Source organism: Bombus impatiens, unplaced genomic scaffold (genome assembly GCF_000188095.3).
Source record: "Bombus impatiens unplaced genomic scaffold, BIMP_2.2 scf_0060, whole genome shotgun sequence".
Lineage (NCBI taxonomy): Eukaryota > Metazoa > Arthropoda > Insecta > Hymenoptera > Apidae > Bombus > Bombus impatiens.
In genome coordinates, this window is record NT_176479.1 from 1,929,797 (window position 1) to 1,945,739 (window position 15,943).

General features: G+C 36.5%; 1 protein-coding gene across 3 annotated transcripts in view; it reads left to right on the top strand.

Annotated features, from left to right (window-relative positions):
- Positions 1-12,488, top strand: part of LOC100748441 (carbonic anhydrase-related protein 10) — a 229,351-nt gene extending 216,863 nt beyond the window's left edge. The window contains exons 8-11 of one of the 3 annotated variants that reach the window (XM_012393923.3): positions 7,444-7,598; positions 8,733-8,858; positions 9,648-9,696; positions 9,782-12,488. In XM_012393923.3, the coding sequence (XP_012249346.1) occupies positions 7,444-7,598; positions 8,733-8,858; positions 9,648-9,696; positions 9,782-9,849 (398 nt within the window). In that variant the 3' untranslated portion in view covers positions 9,850-12,488. The remainder of the gene's footprint in view (positions 1-7,443; positions 7,599-8,732; positions 8,859-9,647; positions 9,697-9,781) is intronic. The other 2 variants (XM_003485494.4, XM_012393922.3) reach the window with 2 other exon arrangements.
- Positions 12,489-15,943: the final 3,455 nt, after the last annotated feature.

A 15,943-nucleotide genomic window follows, 5' to 3' on the forward strand; every position in this document is an offset into this window, starting at 1 on the left:
CCCCCCTTTTTTTTTTTTTTTTTTTTTTTTTTTTCATGCGATTACAAGTTTTAATACGAGCAGCAACGATCGTGACGTTTTACGAAATTAGTTATTGGTCAAAATAATCGTGTTTCGAAGAGTGAGTCGGGAAATAAGAAATTTTGTGTGAGCTATTCTTTGCTAACTTCAAGTTGTAGTAATGATTTGAATGATACAAAGATTTTTTTGGTGCAAATTCGTATTTTTATGAAAATAATATAAAAGTGACATCTAAGCAGAAATCTGCTTCAACTGTAATATGTACATTCTGTGCATCGTTTTCGTTTGTTATTAAACACCGATGGAACTGGGTGTCACATTACACACGGAGCAATCTACATACTTTTGGAAATCTTGCTTGGATTCCTCTTTAATCTCTGTTCTTTGGTTTTCTCATCAAAGATTCGGAAGGATTTGTACATCAGACCCATTGTTTCTGATTTCAAGTTATGAAACAACAGAGCAAGTCTATAGGTCGGGCTTTTATGCAATTAGGTTGGTAAATGGTTGCCAGAGTTTGATTTAATCATACCGGTAAATACAGAATTAATTTGGAAAACTGAGTGTGTAATGAAATGAGTGATCTCGAAAGATATCACGTTTGTATAAATGAAATTAAACGCACGCGTAACATCCCATTAATGAAACGACCGATCGAAAATAATTAATCTTGTATCAATTAAATGAAGCTCATTGTTTCATCCCACTTCTTCACTGTTTCTCTTGTTCCCATCGCAACAAAACAAATCCTCATTTTCGTCCAAAATTCATAGTAATTATAAGATATAAGCTTATACCGTATCTCGTGGTTTCTATTAATTATGTTAATTAACTTCGCAATAACATTTCGTTCAAATCATTTATTCCTGCTACCTGACACAACATTTTAGAATATCGTTTAAGCTTTTGCGCGGTAAAATTCTACATACTTTTCTATATACTTCAATTTTGTAGGTTCTGTTTATTTTCACACCTTCAAATATCACGTGAATGCATAAAAATTTAACGATAGCTATTATAACCCTTGCCCGATTCAGTCGCCGATTCATTAGAAGCTACATGAAACTACAAACATTGCCAATTATCCTAATCGAGCGCATTAGCCCGTTTAAGAGGCTTATCGAGACAAATATACACTCGTTCTGTTATCTATTATCGGACAGACCCAGTGACTATCGGCGATGCTTCTATTGCGTCAAATGTTCTTTGAGAAACACACGTGTGGCTGTCGTTGCGTGGAAGTTGAGGGCAAAGGGCTCTTAGGAAAATTGACCGACCTTAATGGGTCGACCACACATCCGGGGATAATGATGATGACAGTGGCGATAATCGCGATATAAGAACAGCGATGGAGCACGCCATCATAACCTGTGTCCTCTGCTGTGTCAAACTAAAGATTAAAACGTAATCACTATATGCGGCGAGGATGAACCTGCATGACATTATCGAACGTTTGTTGTTTATGTCAAATATTTGCGTTCACGGGTATTTGTAAGGGATCGCTCTATTTCCAATAACGTTCAGCTTTAAAAGATATTGAAATTCTTCGAATTGGTATCGTTAGAGTCAGTGAAAAATACATTAATCACGAGTTGGTTTACTTGATTTTTAATTTGTTTAATATTATGTTAACTTTACACGAACAACTATTAATAATCTTTACCTTATGAAACAAAAGATACTTAAAATTTATTAATTTGATTAATTCAAATTTAATTTGTTGATCTGTTAAAAACGAACGTTGCGTTGATACAACATCTTATTTGAAATTTTTCATCGACTTACATTATTGAGTTTTGTCTTTAACATTAAGATTATGAAAACCTTACTTCGTATTTTCGGATCACTATCTTTCATACCATATGGAGTCCACGATTGTACGAAGTTTGAATAAATCATTGTATGTGTTCATTTTATACTGTATATTTAGTTTAGTAATTAGTTTATGATATAGTTATATTCAGGAAGGAGATTGAACCCTTTCAAGCTGAGATATAACCAAGGATAAAATAATACAATAAGTGGACATGGATAAAAAGTATGTTCAGCCGGTATTTTAAATGACGTTGGCTTTATCTTGAAAGTTCATTTTATATTATTAGTATTCAGCGTGACGCCTCGACCTCACGTTACGCGGTTATAAATCCGCCTTATACCGCTTCTCTAATTTGGAACACGCTCTGCCTTCCCGCTTGCTCTTGTTAGATTTAGAACGAAGCAAATATTCCTTTGTTCTCGCCACTTTCAACCATATTTTCAATTGAATCTTTTTTCGTTCCGTGACGTTATTTAGTACGAAAAATTCTACAAGAGGTTAAAATTCCAAAATCGGTCATTTTCAAACGGCGCCAGCTCACTCGAAATCGATGAAATATTTTCCTCATGCAAATATTAACCATTCTTCCTCGTGATATAGTTTCATCGTAAAAAGAGAGGGAGGCAGGGAGGGAGAGAAATGGTAAAAATCAAAAAACTTCATCCATATCGAATGAAATTCCTGTTTTATAAAATCTGAACGTGTCTAAAACCAACGAAATAGATATCTTTTTATTTCTAGGTCAGCAATACACGCGTACAATGAAAGATATTCCACTATTTTATCTTAAATGTTTCATGAGGAATCATTTTCTTTGTACCGAAATCATATTTTTGTCCTTTTAAGTGAAAATTTCCGTTGATTCTTCATTTTATATAGATTTCTTTATTTTATATTTAACAAAAGTGTACACGTGTTCTACAGTACATTTCCTTCCATAATAAATATCTATACTTTACCATTTTACATTTCAAGTTATTAAATTAACCAAATCAGTGCCCTAGCAGAATAAAATTGAAAATATCAATTTCACGAAAATTTGTAAACCGCGGCAGATTGACGTCACGGGACGTTGAAAAACGTTCAAATAATTTTTCTATTTTCATCACCTTTTTTCCCCATTTTTTATAATCTGTGCGTCGTTCGTGGACGCGTGCACGCGAACCTTCTGCGCCACGTAGCAGAAATTCGAGAAATCATTGCCTCCGCGTTGAAGCCCTCTCCGAAATCGGATAGAACGAAGCGACGTGTGACACGTTTCTCAATTTCTTCACGCTTTTTTCTCGCGACCTCTGTGCAAGAGTTAATGCATTTCATTAATCACCGGACGACCCTCTGGTCTTCTCTTCTTTCCATCTGAATTTCAGAACTGGTTCCATCCCTGCTGTGATACCTGGCCTCACCCTCATTTCCATCCTTTCCACATCTTTATTATTATTTGTCACTTGCTTCGATGCTTCTCTACTTTTCCTTCTCCTGCTTTCTTACTTCCTCTTTTCTTTTTACTATATCAGTTCTCTTTTCCATTTCACGCGAAAATTCTTTTTAAGGCATTAGATGTCTTTTCGCGATTGTTAAAACAAGAAAAAAATTAAGATACAAATAAATTGGAATTTGAAACACCCTTTGCTTTTCCGGTGGAACAAACTCTTCCGTACATTTTACAAGGAAATAAGAATACTACAAGCATTGTTTCTAAATATAATTAATTACTATTTTAATATGAAACAGTAATATCATAGATAAAATATTTAATTCCTTAATGAAGTTATCTGTTTGATTGAAGCAAATTCTAATATAATCTAAACTCTAGAGCGCCAATGTACGTACATGACATACCTTGAAAAAATATTCTTTGAAATATGTATTAAATTATACGTCTGTATACTTATATATTAAAATAAGCAGACTGAGCGACGGATAAAAAGTTGTGTCAGAAAACGTTTCTCTATAGAGTTGCGTTATTTTGCATAATTTATCCTCCATATTATATACTCTACAAATAAATACGATTTATCCCAATAACTAAAACATCTTCCTAGCCTCGTACTCAAAGCCAACCACCCATTTGCAACATTGAAAATCGGCCACCAATCATCCTCAATTAATCCACATCTCGACTCATCAAGCCATTAACACTCCCACAATACAACGTTCTCGCTGCAGCCCCATTCTCCCCATTCCAACACAACAGCCCATTAATCACACAAAGAGAATCCTTCCAGCAGCACCCTCCTTCCCTTCGATCCTCGGACACGCTTGATATTTCTCCGTCTCGGGGCGTCCTCCTTATTATTTATCACAGCGCTTTCGCGTGTGACGCCTCGAAGAAAGAGAATCGGGGCCGCGCGATAAATAAAAATAAAGCGCGGGGACACGCGTCTTCACTGCGCGTCCGACGTCGAGAAAACGAATGGAAAGGAGCGTCTAAGGTGAGGTAAGAGATGGGAGAGAGGGTTTGCGGATAGAAACGAGGGTCGTGAAGAAAGAGAAAAAGAGAGTCCGCCACTTTCTGCCCTCTAAGCGGGCTGAATACTGTCCTAAAAATGTTTCCTCGCCGCGGAAGACGAGAACAAGCCGGATGGCTGAGGGTCGCCACATTTATCCGTTGTGTCAGCTCACCATTTGCCCCGACATACGCTCGCTCCTCCTTAGTGTCACGTGCCTCGATACGAGGGGAATAGCTGGCTCGCAGTCGCGACGTCGCGACACCGCAACAAGAAGCTTTTCAACTCGCCACGACTCTCCTATTCGAGCGTTGGCCATTCGACGATGATTTTTATTAAAGCTCGATTAATGACGCCGGAAGAAGCTTGTCGAGCGATGGGAAAAGGATAGAGAGTTCCTTTTTACGAAACGGTGTCCGACTTTCAGATTAATCATCTCTGGGATTAATTTACAGAACGGAACGGGAAAAAGGGCGGAGACCACTGAATCGAGCTATGGGATTCAGTTGGTGGATCGTATGATAGTTTATGAGGATGATTAGTAAAGTTTCCAGTGGAACTCGGTTTTGCCAGGGTTTAGGGTTTTTGATCAGATTTTATGTTGCGCTGAGGTTTTTCGTTTGCAGTATGTTTGAAAGAGGAGGTTTTTAATGAAAGAGATTTTGTAGCATTTGCTTATAGTAAGAAACGGAATGATTTGTTTCTCGTTTTGTTTCTCAGTTATTAAATACGTAACTTTTTGTTTCTTAATGAAGAAGAACATGTTTCTACATAAACATCCGCAGCCTGTTTATGATTAAAATAATTTAATCTTCATAAGTAATTTTGATTATCACAACCTTTAGAAAAAGAAAAATATGGCAAGCTTCATTATGCAAAATATTTTACCATTAATTATACTAACGATTGCTAAAAATTACCAGTTTAAAAATCTGGTATCAGGGGTTTGATAATTTCTATAGAAACAAGTATCTTCCTGTGTTCAAATGTAATTAACATAATCGATAAATCCATATGAAGAAACCCTAACCCATAATAATTTAGCAAGTAGTACATCAGCTTCCTAAATAATTAATATCCACTTCCTATATCAAACTGAATATTTCAACATTTTTTAAAAATTAAAAACAAACAAATATATAACGAACACTCTTCTTTAAAGCTATTTTAATTGTGAAATTTTCGGTTCGATAAACCATTCTATCGTATAATTCGACGATTATTCGACGATTAGTCGTGTTTCATTGGTTTTCCAGTTCGCTTGCGATTCGCTCACGGCCGAGCGAGCCTCGTTCAAGAATCGAAATCGCCGCTGTGAAGTGAATTTCTTCGGGTCCTGGTCACACCCTATCGATTATTCGTATCGTTGCGAGACGACGACGACGACGACGACGACGACAACGTGATACACGATACACACACGGGTCACCCCTTTTACGAGTGAACGCGCCACGTCGAATCGTTAAGTCGACGGAATAACCACGATTTCTCTTTACGATCGTTCGACGACCGGCATCAATTTGTTATTGCTTCTCTTGCGCGCAGATTTATATGCGCTGCAGAATTACGAGCTCGTTCCTACTTACCAACTATGCGCAAATCATCCATAAGCAGTCTTGTCAGTTATGAACAGACAGAATGCTTTGATGGAGGAAAGAAATCGTGACTTTTTTTTCTACAGTGCTCGATCTTAATTTGTATAGTCGAGTGAACTAGCTATTTCCTATTTAGTAATTCATCTATTAATACGGAAAAATATACATCGAGGTTTGAAGTGTTTAATAAAATCATTAAGAATGAATATAACGCGTTGTACTAAGAAAGCAATTTCGATCATAAAAATAAGAGCGTGAGGTCTTCTATGAAAAGAATGTCTATGATATAACAAATAAAAAGCGCAAAATAACAAACACCAAAGGAAGAATTTCGATACGTAAAAGAAATAAACGAAGTAAAAATAGAATTTGAATAATTAAAAAAGTGGCGGACGAAGAAAGGAAGTCGTTAAAGACAGTGCCTATAAAAATACTAAGACAAAATGAGAAGAATAACAAAAAGGATTACACGAATAGTCGTAGAACGAATTCTAGTAATATGTAGAAAAAAAGCAGTGCAAAAACAGGCGTAAAAGGATATTCCAGTAATAAAAAGGACAATATAAGGTTACCAGTAGAAACAACAGTCGATTTTACGACCTCGTTGTATCGCGGAAGCTACTATAGTCCCCTACCTCCATTTACCACGAATAAATAAATAAATAAATAAATAATATATACAGTATACAAAGTTCCTTTCTCTTGGCGCCGGCGAGCCAGTCTCCTGCTCTTTTTTCCAGGCTGTCTGTTTCGCGAGTTGAAGTTCAAAGAGTGGCCTCGGACGAATATCGAGTAATTTTGTCGCGTTCGAAATAACGTCGCTGAATATGCAACGCAGCGGTTCTACCGATAGAATAAGAGAACCCGCCGAATTTTGATCGTTTAGCATGCAAATACTCTGGAATTTAGACGACAGGCTCCGCTCTTTACCGATGCGCTTTCGTTATGCCGCACAAAGAGAGTTTGAAAAGTTTAGCCTTTATTCTGTTTGCTCAAGGTAGAGGCGATTTTTCTGCTCATACAGAATCGGCAACATTGATTTCCTTCGATCAGTTTAATAATCACGCCAACGATTTACACAACGCGTTACATTGTTTAAGATCGAAAATTTTACGTCTTACGTTTTGGTATCCTTGTTGAAACTTTACTCCTCCAATTTTTATACGTCATACGCACAGAATATGTTAAATAAATGGCAAATTTCTCTTGATAATCCAAATTATTATTAGATTATGGAGATTAGTTCGAACATTCACAGCTAAATTTTAGAAAAATAATGTATCATTTTAACGATTAACGTATGCACTGTATTTTACAGTATTTTCCCCCAAATATCGGGCAACTTTTCAAGTTTTTTTACCGAAATCTTTTCATCGTCTTCAACAACGAATTTCTTCGCGTAGATTTTACTTGAGTTTCTTCTAATTCTTTTTTTTTAGGATAGTTTTCGTAAAATATCAGGAAACATCGAAAGCGCGTATTTTTGCAACAATTTCGAAATCAACAATGCGATGGTGGTTTAAATGTCCCGTTGTTCTCATATAGTTTTGGTGTTTCTGTGCAGGCGATTTTGCGCCCGTACGTCATCTGTCTTTGAAGAGCCTCCTTCCAAACACGAACGATTACATGACTTACGAGGGCAGCACGACTCATCCAGGCTGTTGGGAAACAGCAGTATGGCTGATCCTCAACAAACCTATTTACGTAACAGCACGAGAGGTAAGTGTTGATCCTCTTTACCTTCTCCCTATCTACCTCAATTTGTATTCCTCCCTCGAGCTTTTTTTATTACCCTTTTCGTGTGTAGAATGGATAATTAGTCAATCTTCTATCTTTCGTTCTGTGTAAACGCGTGTATATAATATAAACGTAACACGATACTAATTTTGAATACATGTACACGCATCCGTATCCACGACAGTAGTTTGAGAAACTTCTTAATAGGACTGAAAGGATCGAAGAAAGTTGCAATTCCATTCGGAAATATTTATTAGATTATTAGAAACATTATTAGAAACATTCAAACATTTGTTCAGTTACAAATTATGGGAAAAACCGTATTTGTTAAATAACCAATTTGTAAGCAATTTGTCGTTTTCTTATATATCAGTAATATTACAAATATTACACCCCTGCCGTGTTAGGTCGAACGAGCGTACCAGCAACTTTCTTTAGTTTATCTATATAAAATATTAAATAAGAGAAACGTCTCTGCGTTGAAACTGCACATGTAACAGTTTATATTTCGAACGTATTTGAAATCTGTGACCAGTTGTTAAACGTTAAAATTCATTTTTCACAAAATTACATTTTGACCAAATACGCGTACTTGGATTAACACGGCATATCACCTATGAGTTAACTCAAGATCCTGCGAAATTGTCCTCGTAACACGACGAGGAAGAATTTATACGATCGTTACTCCAACACCGGCACACCAAATGAAGTACATATATACATATACAGCAATTTCGTTTAATTATTCACCGTCCAAGAGGATATCTATTTTTACTAAAAAGGCTACTAGAGAGAAACGAAGTACGCTAAATTTTACGATGAAATTCGCGTAAATCGTTGGTCCGCGTTATTAATCTCCTTGCACCGTTGCAAAATTAATCGCGGGACAATAAATAATTTAATAAGGTGTCAGGCGCACCAACACCAATACCTTAAAGTACATTACTTTCGAGATTCAACTCCCGTTTTCCCGGGGCTATTCTTGCGCTTCCACCACCCTTATTTCAATCCTTCTCCCTTCCACGACCACGCCATTACTTAACAAGCTCTGCTTTATGGTTAAATATTGAACGAGGGAACGGCATCGTTACATCGTAATCCTAATCCCATTTCCAGCTTTACGCACTAAGGCAACTAATGCAAGGTCCGTCGACCACCCCGAAAGCACCCCTGGGAAACAATTCGAGGCCGCTGCAGGATCTTCATTACAGGACTATACGGACAAACATCGATTTTCACAAGGTGAATTGCTCTATTCTATTTTCCATCGTCTCTCCCTCCATCCATTTACTTGGGCGCTTCTGTTAATTTTTCATCGACTAATCGCATTAACCGATGTGGAAGCTTGGTTACAAGCGTGTAGAATAAGTCCGATTTAATCGTTATGAATGTTAATTCGAAGTTGAAATATAAAGCGTGTAAATCGAGAGAAAGATATCATGATTTGTTTTGTGTTAATGGCGATTGAGTACGTTTTTAACAGAATAATTTAAGGATAGGGTTTGTATTCATTTTCTGGATCACGAAAAATTCGTAAAATCGGTGAAAATAATTTCCGACCAGGTCGCGCCATCTAAAAGAAATTTATTGATCAAAATTAACTTTTAACAGTTTAATCCTGCTACGCTCTTTGGGCCATTTCCGATTCAATAGATTCTTTTGTTGTTAAAAAACTTCTTAAGTTTGAGAAAACTATGAAAGATGCTAACAGGCTTATCTCAATTTTGTGCTAAATTTCTTCGTAAAATACTACGCGTCGTTTCGCTCTTTGAAACAAGAATGAGATGGAAATGTAGAAATTCAGAGTCCAAGAAGAGTTCAATCCCAGAGTTGAAAAATCGCAGCAGGATTATTATTTGTATTATTTGGTCGCTATTTCTAATTATTATTATTATATTTAATTATCGAATAACAGAGAACAATATTACTCTTATATTTTATCTTACTCTATTAATGCTTTAGAGGCGCTAATAATACGTTCCGACGAGAAACGATTAACGAAAACCAAGTTTTGTATTTTTCTTTCGGCAGCGACCGGATGCGAAGTGTCCATCGATGGCTCAGGACATGCACTATAGAGGTAACCCAGGATAATATCCAGGCTCGAGCGGCCCCAAACTTCTTACCATCTAGCGAAGGGATCGTCTCGATGAGAATCTGAAAAGATGACTTTTTCTTTCCAGCGAACACGTGGCAGGACGATGGCTCCCTCTCGCACAACGGCGTCGTCTGAATCGCGGCCGTCATACAAACCAGAGACGTTTTCGGCTTTCAATGCGACAGGTTCACGCGAACATTTCGTAATAGGCATGCAAAAAGAAAAAGACCACTGTGTACAGGCTTGACAAGGTCACGGTTCAGGGAACTCGATTCGTCCAAATGGCAGACAAAACTCTGCAGATCTTTCTTATTTTCGTTACGAAACGAACAAATGAAAAAAGATCATCGAGAAACTTTCATTTCATTGCATTTGTTATAATTTGAAATTCGAACATTTTTTAATTCCATTTCTGTGTTATTGAAGGAAATGTCAAATATTCGAATCTTTTCCATTTGAACTCGAAGATCTTCTTTGGAAATCTATTTAACGAACCGATAAAAGATTTCTTTCCGGAAGCTTTAAAGCGATTCAATTCAATCGATAGACGTGACATTCAAAAATGTCAAAAGTCAAATTTCGAAAAGAAGATTGCAGAAGAATCGGTTGTTCTAACTTGTACGTCAGAATGACATGTTGACATCTTAACTGAATAGATATTCTAACTAAAAGTATTGCTGCAGGAACTAACGAACTACGTGAATTTCGATTAATTTCATTGAAAATTGATTCGTCCAATGATAGTACACGTTCGGTGGGATCTCTCCCTAAGAGAAACGAAATCGCAAACCAGTTTGATACTTGGAAGCTAAATTTACGCGCTGATAATCGCCAATAGATGCGATAATTAAAACGAAGAAACGATCGATAAAGATTTACTGTATTTCGACGTGGCACCGATTTTCGTCGATTCCGAGCAGCTGCATCCACAATTCGAAGGTGTGGAAGAAGATTCACGAGCTATCGGGGACGGGCACAGGGGTTCCTCGAGTTATCGCGGCCGAACCGATTTTGACGGGGATGATAAGTGTGTTGGAGCGCGGCTGGAATTTGTATTTGTCGCCTGAACACCTTCCGGAAATCGTTCCTGTCGTTCGTTGGCGAAAAAGGGGAGGCAAGCGCTCGAAATCGAGGCGAACGTACCAAGAGATGGGAATATTTCGTGGAACGTTCGCCTGAACCAGTGTCCAATGCCCTAATTGATCGTGTTTCTCGTGAATTTCGAAAATAGCGAGTTAATTAGGAAATATCTCTCTGTTCATGATTGTGAATCAATAATTGACGATTTAATAATTCACGACGAAGATGTATGATTTGAGGTGAAATTGCAAATTCATTACGATTCTGGGAATTCAGGATGAATTATTAAAAATAAGGGAAATTTGGAGAAGTTTGTACGTGTAGAAGAATGATAGCAGGTTTGTATGTAAACGCGATCGCTTTGTAATAATTCGTTGTGGAAGTCGACGCGAAATTTGTCAGGTGTGTAAATTGATTCGGTGTATTTTTTAAAATCGTCGAAATAGTTGTTGCACAAGTATTGCGCAAGAGAGCCTAAGTCGTGCGTTCTCGTGAAACGAAACTGCTTTAAGTAATGTTTCTCCCGATACACTGTCCATTAACATTTTATATCTTTCCAGGTGTTTCGTTATAGCGAAAAGAAAAAAAAAAGAAAAAAGCAAGAGTCGTGTAGATGATATTTTCGTAGAAAGTATCACAAAACGAACGAATATTTGATCAAAGTATTTAATTGAAAAAGTTAATAGAGTTAAAGCATCAAACTAATTTACACATCGAATAAAATTTCACTGGAATATTCAATAGAGAGTTCTAGGAATTGATTGAAAGAAATCTCATGGTAGTCGATACGTTGAACTACAAATAAAAACACTCGCCATAATTGTATGTCTAAAGCAAACATCATTTCGTAAATTGTCGAGAAGAACAAATTTTATTCGTAATTTGTATAATGTAAGTGATCGTAAAACTTCGCCAAAGAGTGACCATTGTCCTTTCTGCGATATTTTTTTATTTACTAAACCAGAGAACAATCGTGTGCCTGTCGCTGCTAACAGAAGAATCGTGCTCGTTCCGCTCTCGAATAAAAACCACCCTCTAGAAAAGAAACAGAAGGGAAAAAAGGGACAGAGAACAAAAATAATAATTATAATCCGGCCATTGGCCGGGCACCAAACGACACTTGAAAACGAGGGGATGGAATTGTTGACTTACTTGACAGGTTTTTGTCAATTATTTTATAACCAATATACGTAAACGTGACGCTAAACGTACGACGAATAGAAACGTGTCAAAGTAAGAAAATTTCGAAATAGATGAAGAGGATGATAAAACGATCGAATGTTCACGATTTCTCTGAGCGGAACGAGCGATTCGACGAATAAAAAAATAGGTTTGGATGTTTGGAGGATGAGAGTGGAAACTTAAAGAACGATAAAAAGAGGAGAAAGAGGAGTGATATGAAATTAGAGTCGCGTGCTAGACCAACCGCAATCGCGAGAGGAATAAAAATTGGATTGTTCATAGCTTAGCCGAATGGACGAATGATCCAGCGCTTTTGTATATAAATACAGATACTAAGAAACCGTAAGAAAAGGAACTACTATTAAAAATAGGTGTAAGCAGATTAAGAGGACACTTAGAGGGAGGCTGGAGGAGGATGTGTATAGAAACCTAACGTTGTATCATACGAAAGTGAACGTTTAACGATTGTGGTTAATGAATAACGATAACAATAAACGCAACGTTATATTGTAGATCACGTGTGTTCCCTGCGGATTTTTTAATTTCTTCATTCACCCTTTTCTTTTAGCTTCGTCTAAGGTTTCTTCGAATAATTACTGTCGGACTAATGGGGAATAACAATTTGCGTTTATTCCTGAGGCATAATTGGAACTTTGAATTTAAAGTTAAACAAAGAATTTCTTAATTTAACGAATCGTAACATTATCTAATAAATTTTTAATTTATATGAACTATAACATGTTATATGTCGGTATGCATATTAATTTATCATTGGATATATCATGAGAACAGTTGTAGAAAGAATCGTTAAAAGAACTACTAGAAGAAAAGAATTATAAACTACATATTTTTAAATGGTTTATACCTTTGGATTTAAGAAATTATTACGTTGTATTAAAATGGTACTCCTATAATGACACTGAAATCAGAAAATCAACAAAGATATAGATACATACTAATCATATTTATTTCCTATATCTTCAAATAATTTCATGTAAATACTTCACGAAACAAATAATTACAATCAATTATATTATACGTTAACCACGATCAATTAAGATTAATTGCAGTCGATGGATCTATTTAGTTTGACCATGTGACCGCAATTTTTATCAGTTGGGCGAAGCTTTGAATAATTATTCGAAGAAACGGACGATCTAGCGGAAGTTTCTTTATGGAGGACGAAGCCCCGTGGGTCTCGCGACAATCTTGCGAGTAGACGATCGAAAAATCCCGGTACATTGACAAATTGTCTGGGTGGAAATTGGGTCGAACGACGGGCAAAGTTCGCGCTGCGAGGCTGCGTCTCATCCTTCATTAATTATCTCCTTGTCGTGGCAACTTTCGACGACGATGCTCCGCCGGGACCAGCCAGAGGTAAGTGAATTTCATTTTACGAATTTCCGACGTGAAATTTTCGCGCCCATTGCTAGTTGCTGCTGTTTTTGGACCGATCGATCATCAACGACAATGTGTGCTATTTGAGTTTATATTAGGGTCGATTATTAAGTATGACATAATTTAAAATGACTTTTATTAGCATTAGAACCACTCGTCTGTTATTTGTGTTGACCCACATATCCTATAAATATTCGTGTAATTGTCCTCTTATCTGAACAAAAGTCAAGATTAATTTTGTTAAAAGACAGTATCTGCATATTTTTAACGATTGTAAAAAATTAATTTTTCCATTTTCACAAACTTTATGAAACTGTAAAATCTAAATGGAAGAAAAATAACAAAGAATAATATTTAGTATTTATATATATTACAAATATATATAATGTAAAATTTATATAAAAATTGTATATATTACAAATGGAATATTGCAACGTTAGTTGACGATTCCTTTATTCGAGAAATAACTACGCAAACTTAATAAATCATGACATTATCATTAGAGGAGAAACAGGAAACGCATCGACAAGGGAATGACCGCTCAAATGTGTCTGTCATGATAAGTAGCAATATAGACGACGTGATGCCGACGTTCTCTCTCTCTCTCTCTCTCTCTCTCTCTCTCACTCTCGAGGAGAGGACATTGGACGACAGTTATGACAAACGAAACAGCCAAATATTCAATTTGCACGACAGGCTTTGGAACCATTCCGCGGAGAATAGCTCGCGTCATACAAACCAGACAGACTTATCAGAACGTGGACGACGTCTGACGAGGGCTATTGACGTGCTCGAGGCCGTGGAAGCCTCGATTACGATTCGATCGAGCTGTTTTATCTCTCGCCTGTCAATTAGCCGTTTCCGGTGTCGGCTAATTGTACCAGATTGGGAAATCTGAACCGTGGATTTTCCATGGAATGTTATGTTTCCAGTCTTTCAGTGTTTTAATGATAGACAAATCGTTGAGGTCTAAATATGAAAAATTGAAGCATTTTTGATGAACGAAAAATCATTTCTATGACTTCAATTTCGGTTCTCTCATATTGATTGAATTATATTGGTACCTGTGATTATCGGTAGCTCTTTTAAATATCACGAAGCCTTATATTTTTAGTTAATCTTCCTCTATGTCACTGTGTTTGTCTTCTGGAATTCACTAGGTTTGTCTTTTATAGAATCGCCGATCTTTTGATATTTAAGCTTTCAAATTGACGTCTTACACAATCGACGAAGTAGGATTTTGACCGATCTCGATCTTTCAGTTCAATTGATTGTACAATTCATACTTAATACCTCTAGGATTAAAAATTCAACAATTCAAATCTATACGCACTAAGATTATAATATACTTCCCGTTTAATCCTCGTTTATGTTATAAATAAATTGATTTACACTAACCATCAACTCATTGAATATGAAGTTATGTGAAAATTATTTTGTCACTATATCGAATTTGTATGTATTTTAACAGATTCATAAAAAAAGAAGTATTTGAAGTTTGTATTGGGTTGTCCGAAAAGTTTCTTTCGTTTTATGAAGAAATAATAGACGCACAATGTTCCTTGCTTTATATTATTTATTGTTTATTGAATTATGCACGAACATAATAATAGAAATGGAACGAAATGGATCATAGCTAATTCAATAAAATAATATAAAACAGAAATTGTTGTTCATCTATTATCACCTTATGAAACGAAATAAACTTTTCAGACAGCCTAATATATAGAATAATTTTCTACTAATTGTTTATTCATACCTAGCCGATAATTAATGATATTCATGTGCACTTGATAAATTTTCAAATACGATTTTCTCTAAAACAAAGGGACAAAAGGGTTTCATTCTACGTCTTCTTCTTTTCTTTTCATAAGGAATCACCTCACGTCCGCTTGTACATGTTATTCGACCACATCCTGTATATCCTGAATAAAAGCAGATTTTTCCAAAATTCATAGTTCTCAAACCACCTTTCAATACAACGTTATAATTTTTACTCCTCGTTAACACTAATCTTTTGTTGTATTTTACGAGCATGCACCATTCTTCACACGACATATTTATATTGTCAATTGTTATTCGCTATCGATACCATGAAAACTCATCAAATTTCTCCCTTTTCTACCTATAATACTCTTTTCTGTAACCTTCCTGCGTTTCATCGAACCATCTCATCAATTACACGACTATAGAGTTCTAAACTTCCTCTTTAAAATGTTTTTTGTCTCATCTTCCTACGACTTCCCGTTTCGGAAATATGGCCGTTTAAAGATGGCCATAATTTTGAATATTTCCCTATCGTCCTCTTTCTCGCACACTCGGGCCTCTTCCTCGCACGCACTCACTGACCTACCCCACACTAGCTACCCACCGGCGGACGCTGAATCGACGTTTTTTTCTTTACTATCACTACTACGCTGCGTGCGTATTTTCACGAAGGAAAAGTGGGTCACGCCGCTTCCGGGAATTCGACCGCCATTCAGCTTTGCGCGCGCTGTCCTATAACGTCCTTCGAAACGCTGTATCTTGCAAACCGACTGAGATATCAACTTGGAAAAAGATGTGTTCT